Source organism: Kryptolebias marmoratus, linkage group LG21 (assembly GCF_001649575.2).
Source record: "Kryptolebias marmoratus isolate JLee-2015 linkage group LG21, ASM164957v2, whole genome shotgun sequence".
NCBI classification, from domain to species: domain Eukaryota; kingdom Metazoa; phylum Chordata; class Actinopteri; order Cyprinodontiformes; family Rivulidae; genus Kryptolebias; species Kryptolebias marmoratus.
In genome coordinates this window covers 5,412,249-5,427,779 of record NC_051450.1, presented here as the reverse complement: position 1 = coordinate 5,427,779, position 15,531 = coordinate 5,412,249, and the positions used below count along the sequence as shown (strand labels likewise).

Here is a 15,531-nt window from a genome sequence, read left to right as displayed (position 1 = left end):
TTTATTTTATGCTGCTTTATTTTGACAGATAACTGGCAGCAGCTTCATATTAGAAAAGTGTGTTTGTTTTTGGAGAGTTTGTGAAGATCACAGCGCTTTTCGTTGGCTGGTGATGTGAGCTGAGGACACAGATTTGAAATGTCTCACATCATTACCCTTAGAATTTCCAGGGACAGCAAATCATTGAAAACGGTAATTGTCTTTTAAAGTACATTATGTGCAGCTTAAGAACTCCACTTTTGTTTCAAACTTATCCAAAAGCATCACCTTGGATCAGGGACAGTGATTAAAATTCTCTGAAATGTTCCCCACAACCAGGAAGCACAGGTTGAATGATGAAGTGGACCACTACAGCTCTCCTTATCTTATTACCCCCACCAATCTGTCCAATCAGTCCCCTAGGGGAGGAGGGCTCTGTTTCTGGGGCAGAGTTTGTTTTGACTACGAAAAGCCTGGCAGCATGTGGGCTGAGCTGATGAATCAAGACTGCATGAAGTCACATGAGGAGAGGCCTAGTTTTAACACATCAGTTCCACTTCATATTAATATCTCATCTTAAAATCAGGTCTGGATTTTCCTCACAGTCACAGTTTTGGATCAGATCATCTACTTTGAGTACTATATACTAGTGCGCAGTGACATCGATGGTCAAAGGAAACACCAGACTTCTGCTACAACAACATATTATTTTGGCAAACACTGACGTTACTACACAACCAAAACAAATAGGAAATGATTGCCCTGAGAAAATATTTTACAATCCTCTTAGATGGAAAACCAGCAGCTGTTTGAATCAGAGGAATTTATAGAACTTGAAAACAAAAATGTGTCGGAACCCTGAACTAGTCTTCGACATTCACAGCCCAGTAAGATACTTCTTGAAGTAAACGAAACTTCTGTCTTTATCAGAGATGCTCATGTTCTCTGTAAAGAAATTCAGGAGTAACGATAGGATCAGCTGCTGCAAACGAAAGTCAGTCAGACGGAGTCAGAAAGCATTATTTCATGAACGCAACAACCAGCCATCCCAGACATGCAGATATTGTCTGTTTGCCAGCAGACTGAGGCTCAAAGCTTTTCAGCGTTCCTGTTTGAGAGTAGTAGAGCCCACACACCGGAGTGTAGAGGCTTTGAACTGCTTTACTGACTGCACACATTATGTTCAGCAGAATCAAGTTTCTCCCAAGGCAGGGGGAAAACAAATCTGCCTTTTTACTGAGTAGTAAAGTGCATTACATGCTGTGAAAAATACAATACTTCTAGTACCTTTGTGTCATAGTGGTGTGTGGGGAACACACTCCTTTGTGTGAGTGAAGAAAGGAAGTCTGATCGCATTGATATTTATTTCACTCAACCTAACAACACCACTGAAAGAAACATGGACAGACTGCAATGTATGCTTTAAATTATGCCTTACCCATTTCTGAGCATCAATATTGTGGTTTTGAGCTGAGTAAATTGTGAAGACACTGCTGAAGCTGGTCAGAGAGTCAATATACTCAGTGATATAGGTTTTGTACCAACATGGGCTGAATGGCCACTCAGAGAGGAAGAAGGCTTTATTTAAAAAAAACAAAAACGTAAAAAAGATGAGCTAGATTACAGTTTACAAATGCATGCAGTGACAAAGATATTTAGTTTTGGAGACAGGACCTGTAGTCTGATGAAACTAAAAATTTGCCATATTGACCATCACTACATTTGGAAGAAAACGGAGGAAGTTTGCAAGTCTGGAAATATCCCAATGTGTAGGATGGGGGTGGCAGCATCATGTTGTGGGGGTGATTTGCTGCATAATGGACTGGTTCACTTCACAAAATAGATGGCATCATGAGGACCTTTATGTGGAAATATTGAAGCAACATCTCAAGACATCAGCCAGAAAGCTAAAGCTTGGGTGCAAATGGGTCTTCCAAATAGTCGATGACTGAAAGCATACTGCCAAATTAGTTACTAAGTGGCCTAAAGACAACAAAGTCAATGTTTTAGAGTGACCATCACAAAGCTCTGACCTCAATGTAGGTGTTGTTTTTCTTTCAGCTTCTCCCTTTGGAGTCACCACAGGAAACGAATGCAAACGAAAGATTTGGCAAGTGCTTTCTGCCGAATCCCCTTTCTGAAGCAACCTGGGCCCAAGACCGCAGCACTAACCACCAATCTACCGCCGCCCAAATCTTTGACCTCAGTCCCACTGAAAATTTGTGGATAGAGCTGGAAAGGTGTGCAATCAAACCTACAAAACTGACTCTGTTACACCAGTTCTGTCTGTAGGACAGGGACAAAATTCCAACAAACTATTGTGAGAAGATTGTTGAAGAAAACCTACAACATTTGACTGAAGTCACACAGTTCAAAGGCAATCCTACTAAGATAGTGTATGTAAACTTGTAATTAGAGGAAAGTAGTAAAACATTCTCAATAATCTGGCATTTAGTAAATAGATAGAAATGTGTGTGAATCCTAACTGAGCTAAAACAGGAAAGGTTTAGTCAGATTTAATTTCAGACAGTGAGGAAAAAAATGGTTCTGCATCTTTTTATACAGTGTATGTAAACATCTGGTTTCAGCTGTATGTTTGTTCTTTCTGTGCAGTCTTTTGTATTTTCCCTCCTCTCCTCTGTTTTACAGCCTGACTCATAAGTTCAGTGTTTATATTTGCCCTGTTGTGGCCAGATAGTTTGTGCATGTGTGAGCTTATGAAATTGAATTGTTATTGATTTGTATCCTGTCAGGTTGTGTTTTGTCATTTTTCTCTTTCTGCTGCCTTCTACAGTGCCTCAGTAGATTAGATTAGACTTAATCCAGTGTTTTCATATAAAGGGCCTCTGGGGCCTCTCTGCACGCTGTACTGGAGACACTTGGAGCTTTGTCACAGTAATCTATCTTTGTTATCTTCCACTCTTTCCTACTGCAGACCGTTTTTCAAGCAGTGTTAAACGAAAGCTTCGAACAACCTTAATCAGGGTAGTCAGAGAGTCATAATCTTTGCCCACAGGATTGTATGAATGCATGGATATACATTCACCTGTTTACTTTGGTGGGCTGATAGTTTTTGGAATAAAAAAAATTTCAACAGTTAAATTGTAAAATGTCCACAGTTTTATTAATATTAACATATTTTAACAAAAATACAGCAAGAAGTGTTTCAGTTTACCTGAACATTCAGTACTGTATTTTCTGCACTACAGGGCGCACTGGATTATAAAACGCACTGTCAATGAATGGTCCATTTTCGAACTTTTGTCATATATAAAGGGCACTGGACTACAAGGCACACCCTCATGCATCTCCCAATTTTTTTAACTTTCTACTTTCCTTTCAAAATAAACTACAATGGTGGAAACAGATCCTGAGAACACTTTAAGTTGTTTTTACTTTTTGTCAGTAAACAACTTGGCATGTCACTGCCAGACATCTATGGAAGAAAAACAAACAAACAAAAACATAGGAAGAGTTGCATTTATTTTATGATTTTTTTTTACATTTGAACTAAAACTGGAATATTCAAACATCACTGCCTATGCCTCATAAAATCTGCCTGTGACGCTTAGAAAATAAAAATTGTTCTTTTTGTGTTTCATGTGAGAGAAGGGGAGAAAAAGTTCTTACTTTTGTAAAACAAAAGTTCTTGACATATAAACTAATTTTGACATTTCCTCACTGGTGATGACGGGGTGGAGGATGTTATGTTGTTTTGTCCCTAACTGCTCATCACACATTTTTTTGTTGCAGTCATTTATACGTGGGCAGAACTTAAGGAAAAGTTGTTCATGAATATTGTATTGCTGTAAACTTTTTGCTTTGTGGTAAATGTTGTCAATTCTGGACGCCTACAGCCTTCTGTATTTTACAGTAAACTCCGTTTTTAACGTCCAATTCTGTGATTCTGTCTGCGTTTTCTGCATCTGTGAAATCATAGGGCCCGAGATACATCACGGAAGAAAACTGCTCTCAGACTAATTAATTCAAACTTTAGAACGAGAAGTGCTCTCTGTGTTTACAAATCTTTGCCAATCAACATAATTTCATGCAGACATTCTTTAAAAACAAATTAATTCTGCCCATAATGACAGTAAATTAATTTGTTGCATTTTTAATAAAAGCACTTCATCATCATCAACTTTATTTTTCTTTCATAAATGTAGAACATATGCAAAAAAAAAAGTTATTAAGGAGTCCTTTCACTATTCTGACATTTTGTTATAAAAAAGAAGATTTCATATGTTGTATTTCTTCATAATTGCTATCCTTCAAATTGCACTCCAGTGGTTAATCTAATTAACTTTAAATGTCAAATCGGTAATAAAAAAATAAGCGTTCCTGTTAGTTTGCTGAAGTCATTTTGTTTCTAATTTGCGATAGCTCTAAAAGGCACAGAAAGCAACTCTTATTTCTTCTACAGTCACAAAAGCTAGAGGTGGAAAGAATGTGCTCAAGTAAAAGTACAGTTAATCTGTTGAAATTTTATTCAACTACAAGTAAAATATTGGAGTCAAAATCTGTTTGAGGAAAAGTAAAGAAGAAGCCATTAAAATGTTACTTTGAGTAAAAGTTACATAGTTACTTTTTCAACCAGGAGTGTGTCACCCCTGGGGGCATATAGGACAAGCTGTTAAACTAAATAAAGCGTCATAATTTAATATGCGGTTGCAAACTAAGACGTGTTTACACATGATATTTAAAACACTTAAAATAAATTATTTCAATACAGCCCATCCAATGGTGCTCAGTTTGTTCAGCAACATGTTGAACAAACCACAAAGCAGCTGGTAGAAAAACTCTTCATTGACCTGCTCTGCTCTGGATTTTGATTTCAGTTCATTCTTGCAGCTACAGACAGACAGTTCTTGTTCACTGAGACATGAGACGGCATAAACATGACCTTTAAAACAGAGATGAAAATATGTCAGACTTTTACTAAAAAGAAGTTCAGATATTTTACATTCATTTTCATGAGGTTCTGATGCTTACTACAAAGTAGTAAGTAGCAGTTTAGATGCTATGATGAGCTGAAAAGTCTAAGTTTTCAGAACCACAAAGGAGGATTTCTTTGAGTCTGGTAAGATCACCATGGCAACAGAGACTGAACTCAGTTTTACTTTAAACTGTCAATAAGAAGCTCCATCTGTTCACTGATTCTTTTCTTAATGAGATCACAGTCAGAAAAATCGGACTGAAGTAACATCTATATCTCATCATAGTTAAACCCCTGCTCTAAGATTTTAAACAGACTGTCAAAAAACACAAAACTAAAAATCCCACTGTCTTTTAAATAGCCAGTCAGTCCTCCGCATTTAGATGTTCAAATATGGTGTTTAAATATTTCGGTTTAATAACAGTAAAATGATCCTAAAAAAATATTCTACTGAGACAGATTCGCAACCTAACTTAAAAAACTTATTAATTCTTTGCTACGTTTTCAGATGTGAGTTTGGAAGTTAACAGTGGCGGGCGGTGCATTTTACACTTAGGCCTTCAGTGATGTCCAACTTAGTCAATAAATACCTTTCATTATGCCAGCATTTATAACACCAGGCCTGGAGAGTAGTTAGAAACAAACTTAAACAGTACTAGGCATTGCATCACCTCAATTGTGTACAAAATAGGCTAATATCCGGCGCATTTTAAAAATCAACAAACCCGCATCAGCAATAAAAACATATCTGGTATGCTACTGTTAAAACTAAATAAAATAGAATAAAATAAATAAAATGTTTGCACTCATCAAAACGGTTGTGTCCCCCAAAACACTTATTTCAACACAAAATCCATTCTCCTTTTTCCCCCACCTGGGACATGTTAGCTAGCTCGGGGGTCGGCCATCCTCCTCTAACGAGATCTAGCTTCCCTTCAAAAGTTTGTCTTGAAAACAGCCTTGCCAGTACAGGGTTTCCCCCAGAAAAGAGGCTAAGCCTGGTGGTAGATGGCCGTTCGCCAGCTGTTCGTCGGCTGATCGCTGGCCGACCATGATTTAATAAAAAAAAAGGTTGACAGAAAGTTGAAAATATGTCTATTTCTTATGTGATATTGTAAGATATTTGTGCCAAATACACAACTACAGTTTTACAAAAAGGAACTTTTAAAATACTTTTTTAAGCAAAAATATAATTAAAATAAATACTAATTGTTTTCACCTAATTTGAATCATAATTTAAGGCACATTTACAAATAAATTAAATTAACATAAATGAAAAAGTGCAAACAAGGCACCAACACACGTCTCACTTCCAGGCCAATGAATAACAACGGATAACTCTGGAAAAACAGACAGATGCTGTACTGTACTGTGCATATCTAATGCTGAATTTAATATTATCATTTTACTGTTAAACAAGGATAATATTTTCACTAAGCACAAAACATGCTTACCATATTCAGTCTTGTAAAGCCACCCGCTTTTGGCTCAACTAACCCTTGTTGGTCAAACCTGCTCGTTCCGTGTTTATTGCTGTGGCTCCAGCGACAAGCTAACTGCAGCTGTAGCTGAAGGCGGCTCAGCCTCAGGGCTCATTAGAGTCGCGCGGACCTGAGCACACGTGGGGGGCGTTTATACTTGACGCTTACATCGGTTCAGTATTCTCCACAAAGACTGGGGCAGTACGCTACGTAACCAGCGCCAAGTGACAAAAGGTGCACGAGGCGACACCGCGCAGGACCTTCGCGCACGGGCAGGAACAGTGCAATTGTGTTACTGTTGGCGCGCGCACCCTCTCACGGTGAGGTAGATAAAGGTAGCGGTTTTGAGGGTGCTGGTGGAAAAAACATGTAAAAAATGATGTATTTATAATAAACAAGTGGAGCTTGGCCTGGTGGCCTGGTGGCCTGATGAATACGCTGGAGGAAACCCTGCAGTATATCAGCAACCAAATTGACGTGTTGCTCTCCTTTGGCCATTGTGGGTTAAAAAAGATTTTTAACCGTTAACAGCCTGGGTGTGACTCTGTTGATCTGCATAGCACTGCCGTGGCTCAAACTAGTAAGCATCCATATCCAATCACAGGACGCATAAATGTCACGTTCAATGTGAGGCCAGCTAGAGGGCCTGACTGACACAACTCGTGATCTGATTGGCTATCGCAACTATCTATCAACTGTATTTGCCCGTTCACTTACAGTGCACAGACGCCCACATTGTTGATCCTGAAGATTTCATACAGCCTGGCAACAGAAGATAGCTGAATTCTGATTGGATAAAACCTCTAACCTAAAAACAACAGCACTGGAAGGAGCATAATATGATGTGAAGAGAATATGAATACTTTTAGATATCTAGGGTAAGTAAATTAAAAATTAAATTAACCTTTATCATAATTATGATCATGATTTCTTGTTATGCCAGCCAAGAAGGCCTTGCTGGCCCTGACGGCCCACCACTGGAAGTTAATGATGCTCTCTGATAATGAACATGTAAGGTTATAGAGTTAGCATAATAATAATTAGTTAGCCTACAAGCTACTACAGAGCTACACAGCATTAGCATTATCAGACACTTATGTCTATGTGACTCATTTTCATAAAGCTTCTTATTAAAATATGAAAGAACAAATAAATGTGTTTTTAACTCCCAACCACAGGCTGCAGTCCGAGTCTCTCTGAGCTAACAGAGCCAACAGCAGAGTTAACTTGAAGCCAGAGTTGCTTTTAAACATGGTGGCCAGGAGTTCCAGGAGTTTATTTCATTACCTTTAGTTCAGCTTCAGCAGAAGTTGCGGAGGAGGTTTAGCTTCCCTCCAGCAGACAAAGCTGCGTGCCGAGTGGGCAGAGTTTGTACACAGTCTCTATGGGTTTATTTAACAGGGAAACTCCAGATAATACACGGACTGATAAGGAACAGACCCAGTCACTGCAGGTGTTATAGTGCACTTCTTTTTTTACTGACTGATTACTTCATTACTGATTTAATTACTTAAAAAGTGAAAAAAATAATAATAATTTGATTCTCGATTATCGAAATGTGAGTAAATACAATTCGCTACTTCCCACCTCTGCGAAAGTTAAGTGATGAAGTAAGAAGCAGAACAAGTTGGTGTGTTTAAGAACAATCGGGAACACCGTCTCCTTTTATTACTTCTGTCAACACACAACTAATCTTTTTGCTGCAGTTGTAACTATAATAGTTCTGTCATTTTTCATGGAACAAAATGTTCAGGTTGCTAAAGATGGATGTTTGGAGCAGTTAAGATGGCCGCCTGTGTGCGTGGCTTCATTCTCAGATGCATCCCATCTGAATGAACTGCATCTAGTCTGACCACGCTGTGAGAATCTGTCTTTGTGAGCTGATACTCTTTTTCACACTAGCTGCCCTTATTTCCCCATTAATCCACATTAAATTTAGGCCTTCATCAGACACAGACTGTTCTAAATGCTAATAATGTACAAAAGGATGTGTTTTTAATTACCAGTAAGTCCATACAGACAGCATAATGTCATAATTATCAGAGGTTAAAGCAGGTTGAGCTCTTCATTTTAACAACAAATGCAGTTCTTAATGGAATATACCGTGTGGTTTGTTTTTATGGGTGCATTTTTACCAGTGGATTACATTGTGGTTTCTTATTTCCATCAGTCGGTAATTCTTATGAATTTTTACAGATGCAGCAGCTTTCACATAGAGGGATTTTACCACATGAGGCCTATAGATCAGCATTTTCTATTGTTCCTGTGACTAGTCTGGAAGGCTGTCAGATGTCTGTGGGCAGGAATGAAGGGTGAAGTATTTATGCTGTGTAAGCCACTTTCTCACTGGGTGACTTGTAGACTAGTTAGTGCTGACTCGTTTGCCAGCACGAGTCACATTTTAGGCAGTTCACTGTTCTGTAGGTTACAATGCGTTTCCAGACTCGATGAATAATAGTTTTACAGAATCACGACTACGAAATCGATCAAAGGTTTGCTGATTATTACTTTTTCCTCTGCTGTGGAGTTACCTGATTATTTCTAGTAAATAGCTGTACCTGTTTGGTTTTCTATTATGTGAAGGCTCAGTGAAGATCGTGAGTGGAGATCGTGAGTGGAGACTTTCTTAGAGCAAGACAAAACACCACCACGTCGCAAATCTTGAAGTTTATTCAACACAAAAGTTTTACATTAATATTTCACAGCTGCAGCAGCCTTGTATCAGGCTACACCGCCGAGCTGAATAATTCAGTTTTTTACACTTTTCTTCCACTCTGCCGAGACCTGAACCAATCCCGCTATCACAGGCCACAGATTTTTTCAAATGTTTTTCGTGATCTCTAAACTACCACGTGTTCATGCCGTCTCTTTTGTCCAGGTTTCTGTGACACACCATTCTACAGTTGAAAGGTGAGTGTTTACTGAATACAGCTAATCTGAATTCTCTAAGGCTAAGTCAGAGCAGGTCAGAGTCAGCTCTGTTTTATTTAGTTGTCTCAGCTCTGTCACTGTTACATCTGTTTTCCATTATAGCAGAGATACACACACAAACGGTTACTGTTTTCTTTCTTGAATGGTATTTTTTTTTTGACGTTCAGGCTTCTGTCCTGCGGTCTGAGACTGAACAGTGTAAAAATTCTCAGACAAATGTTGGCACTGATGCGAAAAATACTTTTTACTGTAGAAATGTAATCTCTCATTGCCCAAGGGTGAAGGTGAGGGGTAACCACATAAAAGATCATTAAACTGAGTTAATTTGTTATGTTTTGAAGATGATGCGAGGCAGACATCCGTCACGTTCAATGTGTTACGCTTTAGGCCAGCTCAACTGAGTTCTGCTCCACTCTTCTTTTGGTTCCGCAGAGCTCGGTTCATTTCTGAAAGCTCAAGTCTGTGAGGAAGGTGGCCAGCTCTGTCGGTGATTTGTAAAGACGGACTAATCTTTGTGGCTATTTTGCACAATAGCTTTTGTGAAAAAGAATTAACGCTCAGGCGTGAAAGGCAGTGGGCGATTTGCAATCCCTCAAGGAATGCTAGAGCTTTAATTGTTTGGGGTTTTTTAACCTAAAAAGATTAGAAGAAGCGTTCATTTGCTGAAAGTGTCTGATTATGTGTTCAGCTCAGGCTTTCGCCGCTCTTACACTCAGATTTATGCTCCTGCCCAGTAAATTATTCAAAGGGCCTATCAGTGGTGGTGTGTTGTGTCACTTTAACCTGACCATCCGTACGTGATGTGTTTCGCAACTGCAGAGTGATACTATGAACTTAGCTCTCTGTCTGCCCTGTGCTGAGACACAGGAGATGAGGAGTGAGACCTGATTTATTCATAACACCGCTACTAACAGCTGAAAGCCTCAGAGATGGGGCAGACTTTCTAACGTTACACACATTTCTCTCCCTGCCTGTGTCTGACCTGTTACTTCTTACTGTTCAGAGGTGAGGAAAGACTCACAAACAGGAAAAACACTCTTACTGGCAGTAATTATTTGAGTTTTCTTTCAGAATTCAAAGATTTTTATCTTTATTTCTGAAGTGTACAGATTAAATCGTAACCATAAGTGGTGGGTGGAGGTGGGCAAGAACATAATGGGCACAGTCTAGAGTATAATTTTGCAAATCTTTCACATGAAAATAGGCAGTGATTAGGTCTGCGCAATTTATAAAATTTGCTGTTTCGATTATGATTTTCGCTTCAAATGATCACAAAAGCAGGATAATCGACTAAAAACGATTTTGATTAAGATGTGATCTGGGAGGAAAACTTTCCTGTAAGTTCTGTCAGAACATATTGACTGAAACCGCTTTGAGGAAATGTGTGGTAACTCAGAACAGTCATATTAAAACAGAGAAGAGAGAGCTGAAGAGTCAGATATTCTGCTGTAAATAATAATGCACATACAACTGTTTAGGTGACGCATTACTAAAACACGATTCCATCTCATTTAAAGTCTGTTAACTCCGTGTTGAAACAGCCGAGTGATGTCAACTAAACAACATCTACCCAACAGGAGCGTTAATCTTCAAAATTAGCAAGTTAAGTAGGACCGTTATTATACAATAGTTTTACACTGTATTTACTGTAATAAATATGAGATCTAGAAGGATTTTTAAGTCCATATGTGAAGCAGTTTTATTTTAAAAAAGGAAATTTGTTTCTTTGCTCTCGTGAAACAAACGTGAGGTTATTTTTTTGACAAAATGACTGGACTTACAGGGAGATTTTCAAAACACTTTACTAAATCATTGAATGTTCTGTTGATCTAACACACTTTTTGCTGTATTCATAAGATTTTTTTGAATATTTTCCATTCTCGCTTCATGTGTGAAAGGTCACATCTGTGCAGGACGTGGTCCGCTCCATCAGCGATTTAAGACTGGCCAGAGGCAGCATAAAGACAGACTGGTCTGTGTGGCCTTTTGGCAGAACTTTTTCGTGAAAGAGCCTATAGACTTTGGATGCCTGTAAAGTCCCCCTGTGCCTTTTCTGTTTGTGATGTCTGGGGAACAACTGAGCCTCAGGTCTAAGCCTTGGGTCAGCGGATGCTACAGCCAAAATACTCACTTGTAAAGTGTGACGAACACTCGTATTGTCAAGAAAAACACAGATTTGTCAAATCACATTTAGCCTATTAACAAGTTCCACACTATTCTGCTCTTCACAATGGATTATGTGATTCAGTGGTTACATCAGTGTTTCTGTTTGTTCAAACTATAGGTCCTAAGGCGGGCAGAGTTGGTGCTTTTTATGTCACATCTACATTTTCAGCAGCAGGCTAATCCGCTGACAGGACTGTAGTAATGATGTCCAATAATCTCAGCGTGCATTTTCATGCAAACAGAAGAACACAAGGTGGCTCACAGATGTGTTTTCATCCCATTAGAGCAACATGAAGCATGCATACATATAGTATAACGCGTTGAACTCTTCATTGGTTTGGATTTTTTATCAGGAAACTTTAACATAAGGAAAATAATAAAAGACTGACTTCATTTATGTCTCTGAATCCAATCTCTGTTGTGTGATAGCATGTAATGAACACTGCATACTACCTAATACTTTACGTCAAAAGACCCTTTAGATTTTTTGGGCTTTGTTTTTCTAAGAAGTTCAGATATTTGTTGTGTTTAGATATAACAAAACACTTATTTTTGCCCAATAAATGTTCATTTAAACCTGTGTATTTTAATAAAACTTGTATTGAAATGCAAAATTGATGCTTTATATTTAGATGTCCCATCCAACAAAAGGCCGACTGGCTCCACAGAACTTATTTTCTTCTTCTCCTCTTCTTCCTGCAGCTCTCCAGTGTTACTGCGACCGCTGCAGCGCCAACTCCAGCTGCACAACAGATGGTGTCTGTTTTGTGGCCGTCCGGAAGTCAGGAAGCCAGGTGACCATCGAGGGGCGCCAGTGCGTACCTGAAATTGAACTGATTCCAAGAGACCGGCCCTTCATCTGTGCCCCATCCGTCAAAGTAGACTCTGGCATTTACCCCACATGCTGCTTCCAGGACTACTGCAACAAAGATCCAGACATCGATAGTATACCGAGTAAGAATACACGCACACACGTACTTTAATGTATGTATTACTTTCATACAAGAACTTTAGTTTGGGGTTTTAAGTACTGATGAAGCCCTTCTTCTGACTTATAGATTTATTCCTATTTTTTTGTTTTATCAGCATCAAGTTAGATTCTCAGTTGAAAAATTAATTTGAGTGAGCAGTTTCAGATAACAAAATTTTATTGTTTATTTTCATATGTGAAATCAGGCTTCAGTCCAGCAGTAATAAATTCAGGAGAAGCAAAGTGTTGGTTTGTTTCTACTTTTAAAAAGGTAAAAAAACACTCCAACAATAAAATTCATCACTGACAGATAATCCACCATTTACACTTCTATAATTTTGAGGGTTTTTTTCAGGGACATGTCATGTATTCATGTAAAAACTGAAGGAATGAAGCAGTTTGGCGTTCGGCATGTCATTATGACCGTCTTTAGTTAAGGCTGGCTGGGATTCTTCTACAGTAAAAAGGGAGACGTTTCTTATTTACAAATGTTTATCAGTTTGGCAAAAAAAGGATTTAAAACGGTTTGTTCTAAATTTTTGCTCAGAACCGTTATTTACTGTCAGACCCTCGTAAATAAATTTCTTGATAGTAAAATGCAGAGTTACTGTATTATTTATGGTCTTCTGTAAATGTTCAGCACATAATGTCTGAACTGACTAAAAATTAGAGGCTATATTAAAGGGGACCTGTTATGCAAAATTCATTTTTTGCACGTTTTTGTACTTCTATTTGGGTATCTACTGCTTCTAGAAACAGTCCAAATGCAAAAAAAAACCACCCAGTGCTTTTTTTGACAGTAAGTAAATGTTTAAGTGAATGATCTTTACCAGGCAGCTGTCCAGACACTTTTCGGGTTTGGATCTGCTGATTGCCGGTGTCTGACTCGACAAATGTCAGTTCAGAACCATTAAGTGCCCCTGTCCCAAAGTCAGAATCCTTAGAGTTTGAATTACTAACGATCCGCGGTGTTTAATCCTTCAGAGAGTTTTTGTTTTGAGATGGGACACTGAGTTGGGGGGCGTGGCCAACAGCAGCTTATTTGTATAATAGTGACGTAGCCCTAAAACTGCTCATTCTGAAATGAGCTCTAAACAGGCAAAACTGATCAGGTGAAATCTCAATATCTGGGAATGATTTTGTGTATTAAATGTAATGAACATGTTTTGTACAGCCCATAGGCCTATCCTGACTAATCAAGGAAGCCCTTTAATCAAAATGTTAACTTTGCTGTGGGTCTGAGAAGATAAAAGCTTGGACCTGTTTTTGATATGAAAGATATTTTTGTAAAATAAAAGTTCTTCTTACATGAGCCTGAAATTCACTATATTTCATAACTATTACATTAAATACTAAGTAAAATGATTGAAATTTTATTTTACTTATGATCAGTACTCTGGCATTGTATTTGTTGCTTTGTTGATGATGACTTTATTTTTTTTCATTGAAAGTGTTTTGTCTTTCTTTACGGAGTTGGCAGCTTTTGACCTGAGTTCTTTTGGCAACACTTAAAAAATGTAGTTCCAGTATTTTTTTACAGAACATTCCTGCTGTGTTTCATGCAGAAGAGTTTGCATGAAGTGGAGCTAACATTGGCTTGTAATTTCCTCTGTTTTAATGTGCGTCACATTTTTATAATATAATATAATATTTAAGTTATAATCAAAGATATGACGATGATGATTGAGAAGCCTCTTAGTTAAAGCTATAATAGTTAAATATGTGATTTTTCAATGTTTTGATTTGAATTTTTTGTATATGCATATCATCTATGATTAAAATAACCACTAAATACACAACATTCACCATCAAAAGTTTATTGCATAACTTGTAATAAAAATCAGCAGAATTGTTTTGTTTCCAACAATTAGTCATTTGTTTACATTCAAACACTAATGAGCACACTTTGGACAGTCTTGGCGTGAGATGGATATTGAGTCGGTAAATCCCTGGATGTAAACAGAGTCAGAGGGAGAACAGAGGAATCAGAGACACTAGGTTGTAAGAGAAAAGATAAAGTTCTTCTTCTCTTCTTCTGAAAAGAAACGGCGACTAAAATCTGTGAGGACGAGTCGACAGAAGTAGAGTCATTCAGGGGGAGGAAATCGAGCGGTGGAGAGAGTTTAACCAAAGGTTTGGGGCTAAGATCAGATGTAAACAAAGGCCGGGAATATTTGCAACCATTTCATGATGTAGAAACTGTGTTAGAAGCATTAAAAGTTTAATTAAAAGCACTAAATAATGTGTGCTTTGACATCTATTCTAACTTTAAATGGCTGATTACTCATGTTTGTAGACCTCAGCCAGCTATAGTCAGGGTCTCTGCAACTATTAATTTGTGGGCTGGAAGCTGAAAGGTTATGAGCCACAGTACTAGACTGTGTGCTGCTGCAGCTACCTTTAAGCTCCCATCAAAGCCGTAGAACACAAAGGATTCAAACGTTGCTGGGTTTCTGATAATCAGCCAGGGTTTAGACATCTTTTTCCACATTGATAGTCTTTTCTCTGAATAACATTGCGCTTCAGAGGTAACCACAATTTACCTCCAAGGTTACATTTTTATATAAGCCATGAAATGTTTTTTCCTTTAGAGGTAAGTTGAAGTTTTGTTCAAATGTTCTGTGTTTAACAATACAGTGATCCTTTACAGAACTGTGTTAGTTTACAATAGAAGCTCACATTCCTGTTTTAAACAGACTTTTTTGGTTTTGTTTTATTTTTCTGTTCTGAACAGAAATTAAAGGCGACCAATTTTAAATCATTTTTTTTAATACCAAATAAATGAAAAGCATTTTGTAATAAGCAATGACTCCACATTTACTGCAGAAGAATCCAGTCATAATGACATGCTGGACACTAAACCGCTTCACTCCTTCGATTTTTACATGAATACATGACATGTCCCTGAAAATAACTCACTTTCAAAAATGTAAATGGTAGATTGTCTGTTAGTGATGTGGTATTCCTGGAGAAAAAAAAAAAACCTGAACCATGAACTTTTCCACCTCTGCTCCCAACAGACATCAGAGAACATCTGCACATAAATGAACTACAACTGATTTTGGCAG

The 15,531-nt window shown here is 38.1% G+C and overlaps 1 protein-coding gene across 1 annotated transcript in view; it reads left to right on the top strand.

Annotated features, from left to right (window-relative positions):
- Positions 1-15,531, top strand: part of tgfbr1b (transforming growth factor, beta receptor 1 b) — a 78,771-nt gene that overhangs the window by 23,302 nt on the left and 39,938 nt on the right. Inside the window, exon 2 of the mRNA XM_017436915.3 lies at positions 12,196-12,447. Coding sequence (XP_017292404.1) covers positions 12,196-12,447 — 252 coding nt within the window. The remainder of the gene's footprint in view (positions 1-12,195; positions 12,448-15,531) is intronic.